Source organism: Dermacentor andersoni, chromosome 4 (assembly GCF_023375885.2).
Source record: "Dermacentor andersoni chromosome 4, qqDerAnde1_hic_scaffold, whole genome shotgun sequence".
In the NCBI taxonomy this organism is placed as follows: Eukaryota; Metazoa; Arthropoda; class Arachnida; order Ixodida; family Ixodidae; genus Dermacentor; species Dermacentor andersoni.
In genome coordinates this window covers 148,771,670-148,792,294 of record NC_092817.1, presented here as the reverse complement: position 1 = coordinate 148,792,294, position 20,625 = coordinate 148,771,670, and the positions used below count along the sequence as shown (strand labels likewise).

Below are 20,625 nucleotides of genomic sequence, written 5' to 3'. Positions count from 1 at the left end.
CACACCATAATGCAGTAGCTCTCACAACACAGTATGTACACCATTATGCGACTGTGCAGTGAGACATCAGCATATGAAAGGTTGAACTACATGCAGCGACCACAGCAGTTTATGATATGTTATGATATGCTGCAGCCTAAACCATATGCTTTACTACTTTATCGACAACCTTAAAATCACGAAGACGATATGAGTGATCACCCGCAGTTGCTTCGCCACTGCTTGACTTGTCATGTGAAAGGAAGGATGTGTCTACATGTTTGTGTGCAAACATATTCATACAACTACAAGACTATACATGTTTTGAAGTTTTATTTAGCAATATAATAATGGATTTCACATATGATGGCACTCCCTGTGCTCCCCAATGAATTTTCACATTTCGGTGAAAAATATTCTGCATCAATGAACATCCTTAACATCCTCTTAAGTACTAGAAGTGCTTTATATACAATGTTTAATAATTGCCAAGCTTTATGTACAGCAAGTTATTTATAATACAAGATGCAGCCGTGCACTTGAGCAGTGCCATTCAGGATGCGTCATCCCGTTTCTCCCTTTCTTCCGATACAACCCACCGCCGCACCAAGAGCTCCTGCAAAATGTGCAAAAAGAAAGAGAAAGAGAGAGAGTGTCATCACATACTAGCCTCATCCAGCCCTGCTTCTGAGCTAGTACCGAGGATCACACCACATGAATAGTAAAAAAGCCAAAGTATGGCAAATGTTGCATTCGTGTACAGACTTGTTCCAGAGCAATAGCGAATGTGTACTAACCGGACAGTATTCTTACTTTCACAGTGTCCTGCTAAACATTACAAATGCCGGTCACTTCGACTTCCAGGAAGTCAGCCGATACTCTAAATGGTAAAAAGGTATTTCTGTCTTATGGGCAAATCCATTACCTGCCTGAGCTCAGTGCACCAATCCTTGCAATTCACAGCTGCATTGACATATGAAAGACAATGCTTGCACTTTAGAGCACTACACGGGCCAGTTTTTCAGGCCCAGGCCCGGCCCGAGCCCAACGGTGCCATGCGCTGGCCTGCTCGAAGCCGGCCCGGCGGTTTTAAGAGGAAGCTTTAGCTTTTTTTCTTTCCCATGTATTTAGGTAGAAGGCCGCGAGCTAAAGCTTTCTCTTAAACCTGGCCCGTACCCGGCCCGTTTCTGTTCGACCCATTAGCCCTTGAGCCTATACGATGCTAAGTCGAGTTCTCAGTTACTGTGAAGATACTGTCATGTGATCAACGGTCGCCAGGTGGTCTCCAAGCTGCATCAAAGTAGCTTTTTGCCCTGCACCCCATTTATTTGAATTGTGATATGAAAATGCACACACACAACAGACAGTTTGGAAAATTGGGAGGGGTCAGGTTGGCAACAGCCACCAGGAATGGCACAACGGCTGCTTACATCTAAGGAGGACGATATAGAAAAGTACATCTGTTGATCACCATGCTTGTGCTTTAAAGTGTGATATGAATGGCCTTACTACATATTTTAAATAGTTGTACTACATCTTCTAAATAGCCAGCAATTTCATCTCACTTTTGGATCTCATATAACCATTGGGATGTACAGTGATGAAACTCGAACGAATAAATTTGGTGCGAATGTAAATAGAAAATACGCTGCTCTATTGGCTTTCAGGAACACCATAATACATGGGCACTAGAAGCTTTCTTTTGTTAAGCAGATATTGGTGATTCACAAGGCTAACGCTCAGGTGCAATCATATTTTCACATGGAACATGCCATTTTTAGTGTTTTGTTCGGCTTCATTATTATGGTGTCAGTTTTTCAGTCGACAATTTAGGCATCCTTGTTTTGCATTATATTCAAATTTTGATTCTGTTTACTTTTGTTTCAGTACAGTGCATGTACAATGTAGGCAATATAGTTATTTATCCCGTCAGGTTAGAATATGATCTGTTTGTTCATGTAAATTTGCAGGGAACCCACCTAGTGGCAGAGAAACAAACACAAAGCTGCAAACACGTGGGTTGGGCCACTTAAAGGGCCCCTCACCAGGGCTGGCAATATTGAGCTGACAAGCGCAAAGCATACATTGTGCGATAACGATCGTGTCTGCTAAGTATTGCATCGCTACGCGCCCCGGAAAGACTTGAAATTTCAAACCAAACACCGTTTTCCTTCCTCCTCATTGCTGCGGCGCTCCAAGCCGGGGAGTGACGTACACATGCTAGTGCACCCACGTACACGTGTTCGCGCTGGGACGTCGCTCGTGGTGACACGTGACTTCGAGAATTATTCAACGCAACATCTGTTATTTGTGTAACATGTTGCTTGAATAGACTAATTAAAGCTAATAGAACCTACAAACCGAATGTCTGGGTGTTTTTGTTTTACTTCGCACCGCACCAAGAGCGATGGATTTCCCTTTCACCTGCTTGTTCTCACGTCGTGCAGTCAAACGCGCCGACATTGAAACTATGTCATTTTCTACCATGTTCCAGCACGGGATCATGCTTGTGTCTGCTTCAGTATTCGTGTAACACTGACTTATACCGCTGGTCAAGTGTCCTCGTGCACAGCACGCAAAATCGTGCACTGCGTGAAACGAGACAATCGCAACAGCTTGCACGCGAAGCCGTCAACGGAAGTGCGCCGCGAAGCAAAAAAAATGAGGGAAATAAAATGAAGGCGGGGGTCGTGATGTATGCGTCACGTGATCCTCTAACTCCGGTATGGGAAAACGCAGGGAAGAAATTTCACTTGCGGAGGTTAGACGGGGCAAAGGTAGAGAGTGTCTCTCTTGGCAGTGGCGCTCGCCTCGTGAAATCATGGGTTCACGTCACTGAAATATTTCTGTCTCGGCTATTAATGAACTAATTTGAAAAATTATTGCGATAGAACACTCCCTGGAGGGTGCGTAACGACTTCCAGTGTATAACTGAAATTTGCCATGTGGCCTGGTGAGGGACTCTTTAACGTGTTAAAATTGCATTCAAAAGAAAAATTCACTGAGACAATAAAAGTTTGTGTTTTCTTTTTAACATCTCTCTCACCAATGTTGAGAAATTTTGCAGCATCCACATAGGCTTAAATTAGTTATCTAAGAACAATGGGCATTTGAAAGTTAAATTTAATTAGTTGGACTAATTGTGTGATAAACTATGGCAGACTATTATACTCACTTGAATGAATATAGAAAAAAATGCAAACCAATAAGTATCACGCTGCACATGCCTAACAGACAAAAATATTGTGAATGAACTTTCCAGAATTTACTTGCTACCACTTTATTTAAGTAGTCCAAGAACTTGTTGAAAATTTATTGAATTTTTGTTTTTTTATTAACATGATCATACAGACAGTGCAAAGTGGCACATCAGTGACCCCTGTTGAACATATGCATATTTTTGTGCAGCAAAAAAATATTGCAGACGACTCTTCCACTAGGCATGTCTTCTGCTCATGAAAAATATAACCAGCTGTACTGAAAACAGTCTAGTGAATTTTTTGCAGCGATCCTTGCGACAACCAAATAGTTTCAAATCTCTTTAGCGCGACTGCAATGCTAACTCTTTGTCTTTTTGATTCGGCTCTGTGACGTCTAGCATCTCTTGAAGTTTGCCTCTCGCAGCCACTCCCAGCCACACCCAATGCGCGGGAACCTTGTTGATAGGCGGGGCTGCTGTCAAACTCATAGTGCTAACTCCATCGAACATCGGGTCATCCGTCTCACACCTAAGCACGACCACTTCTAGGAATTCGAGGTCCTAATAACCTGGGAACAACGTTGACCAGAGTTTTTTAGTGTCGCAAAGACGAAAGAATTACGGCAGAACCCATCCTAAAATGACTATTGAAGTTAATGCAATCAGCATTTAGGCAATGTAGCGACCATGCAGCAACACACTGTGTTGGCCAAAACACCTTTATTTAGAATTTGTAATGATCCTCCTGAGATTTCAAGTGCTTCGGTGATATGCGACGGACACCGTCTCTGTGACTGGCCCACTTTGTTAAAAAAAAAAAATTAAATTATGGGGTTTTACGTGCCAAAACCACGTTCTGATTATGAGGCACGCCGTAGTGGAGGACTCCGGAAATTTCGACCACCTGGGGTTCTTTAACGTGCACCTAAATCTAAGTACACGGGTGTTTTCGCATTTCGCCCCCATCGAAATGTGGCCGCCGTGGCCGGGATTCGATCCCGCGACCTCGTGCTCAGCAGCCTAACACCATAGCCACTAAGCAACCACAGCGGGTTGGCCCACCTTGTTTGGACCATCGCTCACAAAAGTTATCTCACGACGGTAGGACAAAGACTACGCCGGTGGTGCATGCAGTGACGACAATTGAATTATGAAGAAGGAATAACGTTGCAGAACGTTGAAGGCATAAGGATGATGGCATGACAATGATGGAATGATTCTGAAGTGATGACGATAAATAACCACGACGCAACGATGCCATGATGACGACTGCATAATCACTATTGATTGACAATAGCACAATTATAATGAAATGAAGGAGAAATTATGTTGTCGGAATCACGAAGGCGGTATGGTACGACGACGACGGCATGACAACAATTGGACAACATTTCTGAAATGACAGCGATGATGCAACAGCGTGATGGTGACTGCATAACAGAAATAGTGGGACGACAACAGTATGAAAAGAACTGGATTGCCAAGCTAAAATGACGATGACAGAACGACCACAACGGTATCCCGACCATGGTATGACAACAAATGCATGGCGACGATTGCGTATTGACAATGCAATGATAACAATGGCATGACAACTGTGCCATAATCATGATTGAATGACGACAGCATGATTATGACGGAATGACGTCGATGGAACTGTGAAGGCGGTATGATGATGAGGATATGATGATGGTATGCCAGTGTTACACGAACAACACGGCTAGAACAGGATGGTCACGACTGTATGATGATGATGGAACCACCATGACCCAGAGGAAATACATAGTGGCTTAAGTTAGACAACAATGGGGTCACATGGCATAAAACAGACAGACAGATAGATAAAAAGTGCCTGAAGCAGGCAAAGAATGCTGATAGCATTAAAAAGTGGGGTGTACAGTGGGTGCAGTTGATCACGGTGCCGTTTTCTCTGTGGCTGAAGATCGCCGCTAATGTGCAGCGTACAGCTGCTATGTCGTAACCTTTCTGTCTTGACTTTCCCATAAACACACCGACACCACTGACCTAAAATTTGCATAGGGCTGCAGTTTTTATAGTCTTCGATTTTGTGGAGTTGCAAAAAGCAAGGCTGGGTCTAATCTAATCATCTAAACAATCTAATCCGGGCCCCACTGAGGCCTGGGCAGGACCCAAGCTTCAAGTTCCTAGGCCTGAGCCTGGCCTGGGCCCAAGTCAACTATTGTTTACCCGGCACAGGCCCGGCTTGAGGACCGGGCCGGGCTGGGCCTTGGCTTTCGGGCCAGCAAGGGCCCGTGCAGTGGTCTATTGCTCTTCTCCTGTTCAGATGCACCGCACTTAGTCAAGCAAGGCACGCGCAGTTGTGCAACTATGCCAGGTGTGCTTAAAAATCATCATAGCAATATAATGGATAACCAGCTGAAGTGACAATGCAAAGTACACAGCATAATTGTAGCGATAATAGCAGCATGTTTGCCACTATAATGACCCTAACTTGTGACCTTGCGTAATGCCCTGGTGATGAATAGACGAGAGTGACTGTAGTGTTTCACCCACACTACAACGGGTACATGCGCCATCAATCTAATCATGACCGTCTCCTTGGAGCAGAAATCGGGACTCTGAAAACTGTGCAGACACTTGACACTCGCTTACCCTGACAACTGTCTTCTCTGCATGACTCTAGCGCCTCCTAATGTTCGGATTCTCCACGTGACATGAGTGAAAATAGGTTCCTGTCATATGGCGTCACAGTTATGCAGCCATGACAAGTGTTGGTGTGAGTGCTCCTATGCTAGTGCCACCTGATGGATGGCATGGACAGCTTAGGCACAAGAGGAAGTTTCCTCCTTTTGGGCAGTCCGGGACATACATGCATGCGGACTAACCACAGACTCGTTTGCGTACTTCACGAGACAACCCTGTTTGGCTTCTAAGCGCAGCACCAGCATGCGCGGACAATAGTCGCTTATGTGAGCTCCTGTTTGCAGGACCTGCAGCAGACTTAGGCCTCCGATTATTGTGATAAGCAGTGCAATTTGAACACCGACAGACAGCAGAAACACACAGACTACGATAATTTGTTCCCTGGTGCTATTGCACTTGTACGGCTTCTTTGGTACCATGTGGTAAGTTTTCAGTCAGCAATAAGTATTTACTGTGCATGTGTGTTGATAGCGGTTCATTGCAAAGGCGCTGTTTCTTTTCTTTGCTTTTTTTTAATCTGGGTTTTTGATAACAATACAAGTTCATATGTTTTCAATAAAGCTAGTTGAGAGTCTGCGCTTATCTGTGTGTTCCTTCTGCCTGTCTGTCTTCAAATTGTGCTGCTTTTCACAATGAACATAAACCAACTTGCCTAAATTTCAGCCATGTTAGGCCTCTGAGTCCAGCAAGGATGAGCACTTGCTCAGTATCTCTGCATGGTGACTCAAACTTCTTTGATTCCTTGACAAAGTCGCATCGAGGAACTAGTCTTTATCGGCTGTCTGGCATTATATAAGGAGTAGGAAAGCATAAATGCCCTCTTTGTAACTTAGCAACTTTGCACTCTTCTGTATTGTTGTAAGGTGTAAGTAAAATACTGACGGTGCATGTGTGTGATGAGCCAGAAGAGAATGATGATCATGGTTGTGCATACGCAAAGCACATGAACAATGAAGATGGGGAAAAAGAAGAAAAAGTAGAGGTGAGCATGAAGCGAACAGAATAAAAAAGGAAGGGAGAAGTTTGGCGATGGACACAGTCAGGTGGCCAGGCCCGAGTGTCATGTTGCTGCCACAAGGTCTATGAGTTTAGTTGCAGGCTTCACGTGAACAGTCAAGTTCTTTTGCCAACATCTCGCATCATCACGGCTCCGATTCCCTCGACAGCGCTCACAAGCTGCTGCTGAAGCCTGCGACATCAATGGGACGTCGAACTAAATTTACCCTCGCTCATTTAGGTCCACTCAGTTCGCCAATGGGTGAGCCTGCATCGACACAGACTCTCCAACTTTAACGGCAGGTTAATTATATCTTGATTATATGCATTTGGTTTGCTGTCATACCAACTACAGTCGAACCCACTTATAACGATACCGGTATTAACAATATATTGGTTATCATGAGAAGCAGCTGCACCGTGAACTTTTCTCTGTTTTCTACGGTGAAATAGCCCATGTGCTACATTGCCCCCACGCCGCATTATCGGCTATAACAATGTAGTCTGGCTGTTGGGTGTCCGTGCTGAGAGGTAATGGAAAATCGTTGAAAAGAAAAATGAGGTATTCAAGCTGCTGCACACTCGCTTGCTGCCACAGTGGCTGCTGTGTACTGATACAATAAAACCTGTTTTCCAGCCTTCTCCGCTCTCGCCAGCCTCACGCACCTGCCTCCCGTTGCCCTTCCACCCCTCCGAACACAAATGGGCTGCGCCCATGGCTCTATGCTGCGCCACCCTACAAAATACAAATGGACCGCCCCAACTTCTCTGACAGCACTGCTCCCAGATTGCTTGCTGGCCCCTCATTGTGCGCAATTCTGCTAACGGGTTAAGTCGCTCGTGGTAGAACACTAAAAAAGTGTGCGACTTGATAAAGTATGGACTATCGCAGCTGACACTGTCGGCAATCATCCGCTTTGCTGAGAAGTTTCACAAAGAAAACTGCTCAGTAGACCACAGGCTCATACGCATTTGACAAAGTGCCTATAAGAAGACGGTAGAGGCACCCTACGAGTGGTTTCTTGGTGCGCATGCCATGAATTTGCCTGTCACCGGGCGAATTCTGGCCACAAAGGCCAGAACTGCCCTACAGTTTGCCATAGTCATCAACAATGTGTGCTCATAGACAGGTGGTGGCTGGGTACAGCGCATCAAAGAGAGGCACGGCATTATATACAAAGCCGTCACCAGGGAGGGATCTTTACTTGACTTGGAGGAGAAGCAGAAGTAAGTGGAGGAAACGCTGCCCCGCATCCTCTACAACTACATTGACACTGACATATATAATGGCGACGAAGCAGGGTTGTTCTTCCAGATGTTGCCGTCCAAGACGCATGCACTCTAAGGAAACACATGTAAGGGCAGAGAAAACAACAAGCTGCAGCAGCAAGCAGCAGCAACAAGTGCCTCACATTTGTCATTGGGAAATTAAAAAATCCCCACTGCTTCCGCGCTGCTGCGAAGATAGTGGTACACTACAGTCACAACCACAAGGCATGGATGACGCGATAACTTTTTCATGAGTTGCTCTTGGAGTTTGTTCAACATATCAAGCAATGTAAGTGTAAGGTGGCGCTTATGCCAGATAATTGTAGTGCCCACCACCCAACGCCTAAGCTCTCAAGTGTGGAACCTTTTTTCCTGCCGGACATGACGGCAGGCTTGCAGCCCATGGAGGCTGGCATGGTCACCAATCGTACGGTCATGTATCGTCACAACGTCTTGAACAAGTTATTGCACGTGGCCACGCGGACAAGCAGGGAGCAGCCAGAAGATCAATCTATTAATTGCCGTACAGTTTATCTTTGCTGCGTGGTCCGAAGTAAGCGCTTCTACAGTGTGGAACTGCTTTAGGAGAGCGTGCTTTGTCCGAGGTAGCAGTGATACGGCGGCAGTGGCAGCGATGACGGCAACAATTACGTCGTAGGGCAGACTGCCTCAACATTGTCCTCACAGGAGGCCCTGCAGATGATCCAGTCCCTCCGGGGCTTTATTTTCACGAGGGGCCTTCCACTGCATTACATGGAGCACCTGGACGGCTTGGGGAAGGATGTCGGCAAGCTTCGCGTAAAGCAAAAAAAGGCTGATGGACATGGGGTTTTCTTGTGAAAGCCAATGAGAAGTACGTGGCGAAATGCTTGTGGCAATCTCACCACAGCATTGCTTCTGGACTTCTCAAGCTGAGAGGCTACCGTAGCAAACTTCCCACACTTTTTAAAAGGACCCTTTTGAGGCCACCAAAGCGATGCCTCAGTGGAGCTTGCAGGTCACTTGCAACCCATGACCCCTCTTTGCAGTTGCTATAGCAGTACCATTCTTGAACACCGACAGCCGCACACGATTGGAGCAGGCAGGAAGCCGAGTTAAACAGTTGAACGAGTCAACACAATCAGCAGCCAGATGGAGGAAGGGGAAGGAACGGACATTGGCCTCCCTACCGTTATAGTTTTCTCACAACAGCTCTGCCATCCCTCTATTTTGCTTTCTTTCATGCATCCCAGTTATAACAATTATCGGTTATAACAATGGCATTTTCGTGGCACTTGAATATTGTTATAAGTGGGTTTGACATTTTTTGTCCTTTGAAGTGGTTTTATCTCATCTGCGTGTAGGTGTATGTTACGCACATAAAATGACACTGTAAACAAGCAAGCAGCCTTGTCAGGTTGATGGGAAATCCCCAGCCTAAAAATTATATCTTTTGAACAAACCTTCTAAAAAGAAGTGTGTCCTTTGTGATTGAAAACCTGTAAACCCGACAAGAACTTTAAAAAAAATGTTACAATAAAACATTTTTGGCGAGCTCAGCTGAATTTCAGCTGGATTTCAGCAGGTTTTGTAGTTGCTGAGGCAATACACACAGCCATGTACAACAGTTTCTGCAAATTTCACACACAAACTCCTCCAAGATAATGATGAAAGGAATGCAACCATCCCAATACATTACAGGAGTCCACGAGAGTACGCACCTGAATCCTGAAAGATCGCAATACATGAGGCGTGGTGAAGTCAGCACCTCTGGGCATGATCACATGACACAGCAGCACGGCCTGCAATGCACCAGAGAGGATGTGGGGTGATGAGGGGGCAGGTGAGTGCGTTGCAATGTGATCAAGCGTGCACTGGGGGCTGCCTGTTTTAAGCAGGATGGGAAAGCAGGGCACACACTTTGCTTCAGCCTCTGCTTCCCACGCGTATTTTCTTTTCATTTTTAGGAAATGTGACATTACGGTAGCTAGTGACGCATTGAACCTTCGCCTTTGGCGTAGGTTTGTCCAAAAGTGGTGCATAGGAGTGAGAGATTTTGTTCTAAGTAACTGTTGCATGCGTTTTCTAGCTCAAATTTGAGGGAGTTTCTTTTCTTTTTATGCAAATACACAGAACTTTGTCAGGGCTAACAGAGCGAAGGTTTCAGCATCAAAAATTTCAGACGTTCTTATACATTGGATCTATGGGGTACACGGCGGTGCCACGAAGGTGCCCGGATTATCGTGCATGTCAGAAAAATTGGTCATTGACTGCACACAAGTGTTTTTGCACTTTGCTGTCATTAAAATGCAGCAGCTGTGATCAGGAACCAGAACTGCAACCCCGTGCTCAGCAGGACGATGACGTAGCGACTTAGGCACTTCTCCGTGTAACACCACTCACTGCAGCATGATGGATCAGTTCTGACTTGTATGGACAATCACTTGAAAACTCACAGCAAAGGCACCAAATGATGGGATGCTGCAGCACCTACCTTGGAGGCATTTCCGTTGACCCTGATGAGACCCGATAGGGTGGGCCAAGTCTGCAATCGATGATCGGGGTTCTCCTCGAGGGTGTCGGCCCAAACAGAGCGCACAATCACCGAGAAACTGGCATGGTAGAACGGAGGCCCATCTTTGTACAGCACTGCAAAGGGCACAAATAATGCATGCAATGCACGCAAGTGTTTCTACTAATTGTATTCAAACTGCAGCAATTGTAATGTAAATTGCAATCCACTATACAATACAAGTTTTAATTTATTTACCGGAACATATGCAGTACATGTACAGTGCTCACAAAATTAAATGTGACAGGTATACTTTAAGTAGAACACTGTATATGTGGAATTACTAGAGAGTACCGTGTCATGCTGCTACCAATCTGGTCATTAAAGCTGATGCGGACTCCTGATCTATGTGTATGAGCCAAAATTACGCGGTTGTCACACAAACCGCAGATGGTCTAAACAAAAGTATGCATATCGTTTAGCCCTAAATTGAAATGCTTAGATCTTTGAGTATAGTACAAGACGTGACGAAGAAGACTGGATGAGGGTTGCCCCATCCATGGCACTCTCAGGCAGAAAAAGAAGAGTTTCGGATTCATTTTGAACCCCTAGGATATTCACTGGGTAGTCCATGGTCGAATGGGTGGGTAGCGCATCGGGTTGCTGTGCTGAGGAAACAGAGTTTGAAATTAACCATGGGACCAACTTGGCTCATTGATTACGTGGCCACGTGTAGACATGTTCCACTCTTCAACGAATCTCTTTCACGCCAACATGGGTCACTGTAGATGCGAGATTGGGTAAGTACCGCTATTCAATGAAACTTTTTGACGCTGACTTGGAGCACTAGGTAGTATCTGACACTTGGTCTGTGTTGGTCTTCAATGAACCTCTTTGATGACAACTTGTGAGCATTTGCAGTCACCCAGTGAGATCTGTTTATGTTTGCCTGAGCGCATGCGACCATGCTTGAGAATGCTTACTGCAATTTATATAGCTAATAAAACTATGAATATTCGTTAGTTGCCTAGCACTTTGTTATCTTTATCAATGCGTCACCTTCCAGGCCAAACTGAGACTTTTTGACTCATAGAACCAATACTTGAAACGACGCATAACGGCTACCAAATTTTTAAATGCCATTAACGATGTTGCTTGATATCTCAGACAGGAAATGCACGCATGGCAGCTGTGAACAACGGGTTGTCACATGTCGCCTCGATTTCATGCAATTGTAAAGTGAAGCTTCTTTTGCGACGTCCGATGGCTTTTGATGCTGCATTGGTCGGGCTGGTGTAGAGATCGGTCCACTGATAGCGTCATCTCGCTGCGGGCAACAATATTAGCCTCAGTGGCAGAGTGGTCATGGAAATTCGCAGGCTTAGCTTAATTTGTTTTTAGAACTGCCCAATATTTCGCAAAACATTTCGGCCCCTGCCGAGTAAGACAAATTTGCTGGCAACTGTACTCACAGCATAAAAGACGAATTTCAATATACCAAAATTTCCATCTAACAAAATAAAGTGCCAATTTTACTTAATTCGCTATATATTGTGGTTTAACTGTACTGTATTGGATGGGGGAATTTGCAACAGGTATGTATGCAACTTGAACCCGAGGAAAGGTCAACTGTAGTCAGGTACGCACGGTAATCAGCAGCATACTTTGCGCCGGACCGGACCACCCAGCCCTTGCTGCGAAAGTGGTGGTAGGCGGCATATCGGGCAGGAAAGTTGTCACACAGTCCACACAGCCTCTGCCACAGCTTCAGGAGTTCCAGGTCCTGTGGTTAATGTACCTCTTAAGTCACTACAACTGCCATCACATCAAACGCAAACTGCACATATCATTGTTAAACACATAGTGGCACACGGCGTACATTACATTAGTATTTCAAGCTGTTCAAGTTGGTGATAGCAATGAGGAACACTCCTGAGGAACAGTCTTAATCCTGAGGAAAGGTGAGAAGATTTTTATTGAAACACCGATATTGGCTGGCACACGTGTGACAGCTGATATGTTAATTTGAATACGGACAGTATTATTAACCTATAAATATTTACCACTGCAGATTCTGTCACTGCTTTTGAGAGAAACCCAGAACTACTGCTTGTATAACTTGAGTCTGTGAAACAGGTAATGTTTCCTTTGGTATGAGTGATTTGTGTGTCCTAAGAAATGCATTTATTTTATTACATGCCTGCATCGCCCATGTGGGCATTACATCAATACATCATGCCCTCTGTTGCAGTTCTATGCAGTAATTACATCAATACGTACACATTTGTATTCCCCATGATGTAATGGCAGAAAGGACTCGCATTACTGCAAAGTACATTAAAAAATGAGCAATTAATAATGCTGCATGCCTGAAACTTCCTGCGAGCGAAAATTGTGAGCAAGAAAAAAAAAAACACTGTAATGCGGCTGATCAAATGATTAGAGTTTTCCTATTTAAGAGCTATTACTGCTGATAAGATTGAGCATCTGATGCAGAGAAAAAAGTTTGAGGGAACATGAACATAAGTGTCCCCCAGAGCTAGCCCAGAGCAAGCACAAACCGATAGAGGCAGAACACAAAAATGAGAAAATATTAAATGGCTACGCAGGGTAACATATGCAGATCAAGAGATATGGAGAACCAAACGAGATTCTGACAAATGCACCAACGTTCAGCCTAAGGGTGCTGTAGCACTGCACATATGGGTGGTGATTGCTGCCAGCAAACAAAGCATTATTTAGCAGCTTAAAGAAATATATCTTTTGCCAGGTACTCCCTGTCGGTCCCTCTATGGGAGATGCCCACTGCACATTGACGTGCGTCCTGCAGGACCTTAAATAAAGCTTATCCAATCCAATCTTGCCTGACCAAGTGCCAACAATTTGCCAGACAAGAGCCCGAGTGGTAGAAAAACATTTTGCCGATGCATTCCTGCGCTTAAAAGGATCATCCGGTAGCGCTATAAACATTCCGATATAAAAGATTGTCATATTCCCCTACATCAAAAACAACTGACACATATTTTTTTTTTAAAGTGTCACTGAAAAAATATTTTCCATATAACGCTTTCTTTATCTTGGATATGAAACATGGCACCACAGAGCTTGGCTGACACAACATGATGTCATAAGTGGCTAGCAGATGACTGCCAGAATAAGAACATTGTGCAAAGGAAGCCTAAGAGGATTACTATACCGAATAAATGTGAATATCCTGGTGAAAATGCGGTGCAATGGATGGAACAATGATTGATCAAGAGATATGTATGGTGTTGAGTGCTGATACCTGTACAGGAATTTTAAAAAATGCCCAATTTTTTCACTTACTCAACCTCACATTAAACTTTCATGCCACAAGATTGGACGAGTGGCTTTAGTAGGGTCACTGTGCAATGTACATAAGCATGAATGCTTTTTCCTTCCTCTTCATCAGGATCCATCCCCACTCTTTCATTCCCTTTCCCTCTTCCCCATTTCAGAGTAGCAGACTAGAGCGCACGAACTCAAGTCAACCTCTCTGCCTTTCCCGTAAATAAAATCTTTCTTGCTGCCCCTCAGATACTGTCCTTTTTTTTTATTGTTTAAAATTACCAGACAATGCCTTGAAAGACATGCAAACTGCGCAACATTACTGAAGTGTTGTTGCACACTTCCTTGCTTTTATGTGCACATTTTTTCTTCTTTATCTCATCCGTCAATCTTTCATCTTTCTCTCTCTCTCTCTCTCTCTCTTACAGCTGTACAGGGTAGCCTCGCAGCTCATACATGACATTAGCTAGCCTCCCTATGTTTCCCTCCAATTTTCCTGTCTCTTTCGCTGATGCCAGTGACATCTTTTTGCAACAAGTACATGGCATGTCTACACAAGGTTGATCAGTGCTGGACATACATGAATCAAGCACACCTTATGTACTGTATTTGCTCAAATGTAGACCGATTACTTTTTAAAAAAAAGAAAAAAGACGTGTGCCAAAGTTGGCTTAGATTCGAGGACGTTGCAGCCACCAGACACTTAACGTCACCTCATGGCCACAATATTCTAGGCCCCATCTTTGCAACACAGCTTCCGAGATTAAGGATGAAAAACGTTAAAGCTCCAAGAGCAAAAGCAAGTTCCAAGTAGATGAAAATAACATGCGCCAACGGTGCAAGAATGGAAAGAACTTTTCAACTGTCTGTGCTGCAAAGCGGATGGTTTTCATAGGACTGCAGGAAGCTTTAAACCACAAGGTAGAAAAACATGTTACTAATTTTATCAGGACAGAAGGAGAAGCGGGATCGTCCATGATGACAAATAGTGCAAGCATTCTAAAAGTGCAACATATCAAATGCACTAAATGAATGTGAGGACAGTGGACTGTTACCACTGTTGGACGAAACCAATGACAAAGAGGCCAGCGACGTCAATGAAGACGACAATGACTGAATTTTACACATGCCTGTGACAAATGGCAAAAGCTGTAATAAAATGCATGTTCTTTTCACAGAGAAATGCCTTCTCATTGTGCTTATGTCCGAGAAATTTAGTCTTGTGCATGTGGCCTTCTCGATTTCAGGGGTCAGCCTACAATCTACAATCAATGGCGGCCTAGATTCAAGTAAATATGGTAATTACTTTCCCAGCACCTTGTTCCCATCAGTTCAGCCGCTAGAGTCCAATATGCAGTTGTATCATGGAAGCAAAGGCAGTAGACACGTTCCATAAGATACCACGGAAGCACCCAGTTTCACATAAGCACCCAGTATTAACATTTCCAAAACTTCAGAATTCTAAAAATTGTACGTCAAGCGCCCGTCCCCTCCAAAGCACCAGCATCAGCAGTAATATTCATCCCACTGCGATCGCCACGAGACCACTAGGGGCGATGACAGGGGTATTCGCTTCCTCGCGGTGGAAAGGGAAGGACCAATGGAGGTGAAGATAATGCAGTGACAATTAACAGTCCTTGAAAGAAAACCCAGTGGTCGCAGGGCTTTTGTGAGACACATCTTGATAAAGCGTGCACGCATCTACTCTTCCCACACTTCTCGTGCAATCTGTTAGCTGCACGATGCACTCCTACACCGTCGCCAGGAAGATCGAAGTCGCTGTGTGGCACCGTGCATCGGGAAAGAATGTGAGCTGCACATCTCAGCATTTCAAGATAAGACAGAAAAAGAATCCGCGAGTGGGACTCCAAATATGATGCCCTAAAGCCCATCAACTACGGCAAGCAGAAGATGAAGCGCGAACTCAGGGATGGTGGGCCCATCTTCAATGAAGAGTTGGACAACGCCCTCTTTGATTACCTTCAAACGGAATGATATGCTGGTCGCGCCATCAGTAACCAGCTCCTAACAGAGGAAGGACAGAATTGCTGGAAATCTGAACCTTGGCAACTTCATGACCACAAGCATGTATATCACCCAGTGGAAGAAGCGATTCGGAGTGACAATGCATGTGTCTACCAACGACAGTCAGAAGGCCCTTGCTGATTGCAAGGAAGCAGTCGATGACTTTCACTCAAGAGTCACAACTTTGAGGACGCGCTTCGACTACACGGCCTACACCATCTGTAACATGGACATATAACATCATTTAACATACTCTTCTGTTGTATCACGTGACAACACAGAGGAACACTGGTCACAAGGGTAACCAAAAGTGGCAGCGCTGACTCTTAAGATGTAACACCCACAACCTAGGCGCAATAATTGAAGCGTACTCGGCGAAAAGCCGTTCACGGTCTTTCCTAATTCCTGTGCCCTTTTTCTTAGTTTCTATAGCAAATGTACAATTAACGTCATCTAAACATGGCTAGATGACAACCGAAAAATGTCTGGAGTGGTTCATCCGCACTTGGGGTCCCAATACGGACAATGTTCGCCGCTTGCTCATCATTAATCAAGCCCCCATCCATAAAATGAAGGCCGCTGTCGACACAGCAGAAGACTGCAGTAGCAACATTGTGTATGTTCCAGGAGGGTGTATGAGAATCCTGCAGACGTGTATTAGAATAAGCCATTCAAGGACTCCCGCCACGTGTCATGGGTCGAGTTCATGAGGAAGGGAGAGAGGACTCTTAAAGGGAACCTCCGGAAGGAAGCCTTCATGCCAAGTCATGCTGAGCTTTGTGTCGACGGCTTGGGCTGCTGCGTCTGAAGAGACGGTCACGCGGGCCTTCAAGGGGTGTGGGATCAGTGTCGTGTAGGACGACAAGCGAGGACGGGCGCTAGCATAACAGACCTGCAGACTGAAGAGCCCGTGGTCTGGCGCTTGTTCAATCGAAGACCGGACAAGCGGCCATATCTAGATTAACCCAATTTTCAGTGAAAGTGCGGTGGGTGCTTCCACGGTATGTTACAGTATGTCACGCAGACCCGATTCACTCATGTCACCTAAACCACCAAAAAAAGCATGCGTACTGAACGACACTGTTTTAAGAAGGAAAGAAGTCAGTACACTAGGACAGCAGCAATGATAACAATGAGACACGGCAATTTGTTTGTCCTTTTTCTGGTGACAGCTAATTACGCCACAATGATAGGCTGGGTATTATAAATGGCAAAATGATGCGAGTGAAATGTCACACCTGGAGAGAGGTGTTCCAACTTACCTCGTCGCCATCCTTCACAATGAGGCACCCCAAGCCATAGGAAAGGAAATATGCCTGTAACGACAGCAACAAAAAGAGAGAAAATTACCAGGAAAAGAATTGCTAATACTATTCAGGTCTTCAAAAGTACCAGTCAACAACAAAAAAAAAAAATAGAAATGATGGGCTTTTACGGGCCAAAACCACTTTCTGATTATGAGGCACGCTGTGGTGGAGGACTCCGGAAATTTCGACCACCTGGGGTTCTTTAACATGCACCTAAACCTAAGTACATGGATGTTTTCGCATTTCGCCCTCACCGAAATGCAGCTGCCGTGGCCGGGATCCGATCCCGCGACCTCATGCTCAGCAGCTCAACACCATAGCCAATGAGCAACCACGGAGGGTATCAGTCATCAAACAGAATCTGTTATATACAGGTAAAATAACAATAAGAAAGAGAGTGGAAAGGTTGCCAGGCTGCGCTTATTGTTTATTTTCGAATGATGCTGTTACATCCATGAAAGGCATTTATTGAAATACCCCGTAGAGTGGCCCTGAATCAGCCGTGTGCCTATTGAGATTCAGCTAGCCAGCCACATGCCATCTTCCTATTCTCCACCTTTCTTGTATTCCCCACATCCTGTTGAGGCGGAAACTCAAAACTCAGATGAAACTGTCACAATATAATACCTCTTATCACCAAACAATCGATGGTGTGCAAACAGTACGTTACTATGTGCTACCAATAGATTTTTAAAGGTTTCTGGTGTTGCCTTTGTTTGCAAATGCTATATGGTGTTTTGGGGTTCACTCATGTTTGCTAACAAGGTATTCCTCTTTTTTAAAAGACAAGCAATAATGACTTTAGTACACCCAAAGCATGGTCCCTGAGTTAATGCTGCTTCATGTGGTACACAGATGCCTGTGATCCCAGACACTACACAAAGCCAAAGAGAGCTAATTTGGGCTGGCTGGTACGTGTTATACCAAACCAGAATAACTGTGTAGGATGAGTCAAATGGAATAAACAAATGAAGCTATTCAGTCGTTCGTTGAGTTTGTCCTCTCCTATGGGCTATTACTCCAATTAAGCTGTCACGCATGCAGCATATGACCGAGTGTTACAAAGTTGCAATGTGCTTGATAAAAACAGAACGCCTGTGCATCGCTTCCCTGAGACATTGTACTACAGTTAAACCTCGATACAACGAACTTCAATACAGTCGAGCCTCGATATAACAAAGTTGTACTTTGTTAAAAACTTTGTTAAATCACGAATTTCGTTAATTCGAGGTGTTAAAGTTTCAGCATTAAAAAGAACTTCACAACTTCCCAAAGCATTCCTGGCAGATAGTACCTTGTTAGTAAGCAGTTATAAACAAATTGGAAGAAGGTCAGGCCATAACAGCACGATTATGAGTGCCAGCGCATGCGGTGCTAATCGCGCTGAGAACAATACATTGACGTGGCTCACAGCATCCAAGATTTGTGTGCGATGCGTCACGTGGTGCCATAAATCTCGGACGCCATAGCTAATTGCGCTTCGTGCCCTGCAGTCAGCACCCATAAATTAAAAACTGTAAAAAGATGCGGATATTTGTGCTGATCGAAAAAAAAAAACATAGAAAAGTCAGTTTTGCCAGGAAGGCAGAGCATTGATGGCGATAGCAAAGAGATAACTGCACGAAATAAGGGTCGTAGCTTTAGTTGTGTCACACGCACTCAGGCAAACATCAACAGATCTCACTGGACGACCACAAACTCAGAGTGGCAATGCGAGTGAGTGTTTCCCACCTTGTCTTGGAAACTTGAGATTATGTGACTGCCAACACAAGCCCAGGAACAACTCAATACGCGGAAAGGCACCAACCATTTCCACTCAGGCTTTGCATTTGCCATGGGGAGATTACCTCCAAAATACGACAAGTAGCTAGGGCACGGAACACGCGCAAGGAGGAGAAGGCAGATAGGCGCGAGCTTGAGGACTTGACTCCCTCCATAAAAGCATGCTTGATCACAGTATTGCGAGTTCAATCCCTCCCCTTCTCCTTGTGCAAAAAGAATCATCAGCTCTTGTGTTTCTCTGACTGCAAGTTGTTTACAAACGTGACAAATGGCACAGCGGTTTTTCTTTCCTAATACATCCTGGCGCATGCATTTTGACAGTAGTTTTGCCGCTCAAACTTTACGTGCAGGGTGATGCTTTAAATAACTTTTGCCTTGGCAGACATTGTTACAGTTTTTTTCTTTTTGCTAGATTTACTAGCCATCCAGGCTCCAAGTGCATGCGTGAAATAGTTGAAAGCTTCATTAAATTGAAACCGTGTCACACAATTATTTCATTAAATCATGAAAGAAATACACGGTGTTGAATGCAGCTGAGATCAGGAAATTAAAATAGTTTGTTACATTGCGAATTTAATTAAATCGAGGTTCGTTATATCGAGGTTTGACTGTATACGAAATTTGAGGCATAACAAATTAGCTTTTCATAACCTCTTGTCCATAGAACACCATGTATTTAGGACCTCAATATATAATGAAATTTCACTGCTGCCACAATGGAATACCGAGACAATAAACGGAAACTTCTGTGAACGCAGACAGTCAAATGGTTGAATTACAAGCGGCTGCTTGCGAACACACCGCTCAGACCGCATTCCGCGCAACAAGGGTGACTGCCGAAATGGAGCAGCGTAATGTCCCGTATAACGTCCAAGTGCAGTAAGATCCTATTGTGTTCCACAAACTGCGTGCTTTAGGCGTGAGTGAAAGCGTGCAAGGGTGTGATAAGAAAGATGGTGGCTTCACGGGTGCCCCCTTCCCGCGCATGTAAAGAGAAAGAGGGGGAGGGGAGAGAGCTCGCGGTAACGCGATCAGGCGCGCGTGCCGTGGCTGCGCATGGCTGCAAGCACGACTGAGCGCATACGTAGCCACGCACCCTGCTTAGATGTTATCTGTCGCGTGTGCAAAGAGCGAAGAGTGGGCATGCCGAGACGGCGGGGTATCATGTAAGCTGCTCTACCCGCGCGTTTGGTATTGGAGGTTGCGTAATCTCGAGTTTCCTAGACCCATTGAAGCGAGAGGCAGACAAAGCATTCGCTCCTCGTTTCCGGTGCTTTTTATGATAGCATCATCCCAGGAAGGGCAACGCTACCAGCTGCGGGGGCGGAGTGGAAGTGAAAGTGTGGCTCGCTTCAATTAAATCGTACCGCTGATATGAAGATATCGTCGACATGGCATGAAACCCTATCATTCGTCACTGACTCCCCAAATTAAAACAAATGAATTGTTTTCTCATTCAAGTTTGCTATTTTGGATTGCCCGATAATTCGGAAAACGTTGCAGCCCCTTTTCATGTAAGAAAAATTGATCGGCGACCGTAGTTATTTGCATAAAAGGTCGAATTTCCATACAACAAAATTTCA

General features: G+C 44.8%; 1 protein-coding gene across 1 annotated transcript in view; it reads right to left on the bottom strand.

The window, feature by feature from the left end:
• Positions 1 to 295: 295 nt before the first annotated feature.
• Positions 296 to 20,625, bottom strand: part of Tsen2 (tRNA splicing endonuclease subunit 2) — a 39,593-nt gene continuing 19,263 nt past the window's right edge. Inside the window, exons 5-9 of the mRNA XM_050185005.3 lie at positions 17,216 to 17,269; positions 12,267 to 12,402; positions 10,602 to 10,756; positions 9,829 to 9,909; positions 296 to 595 (exon numbers count right to left, since the gene is read on the bottom strand). Of these exons, the coding sequence (XP_050040962.1) occupies positions 533 to 595; positions 9,829 to 9,909; positions 10,602 to 10,756; positions 12,267 to 12,402; positions 17,216 to 17,269 (489 nt within the window). The 3' untranslated portion in view covers positions 296 to 532. The remainder of the gene's footprint in view (positions 596 to 9,828; positions 9,910 to 10,601; positions 10,757 to 12,266; positions 12,403 to 17,215; positions 17,270 to 20,625) is intronic.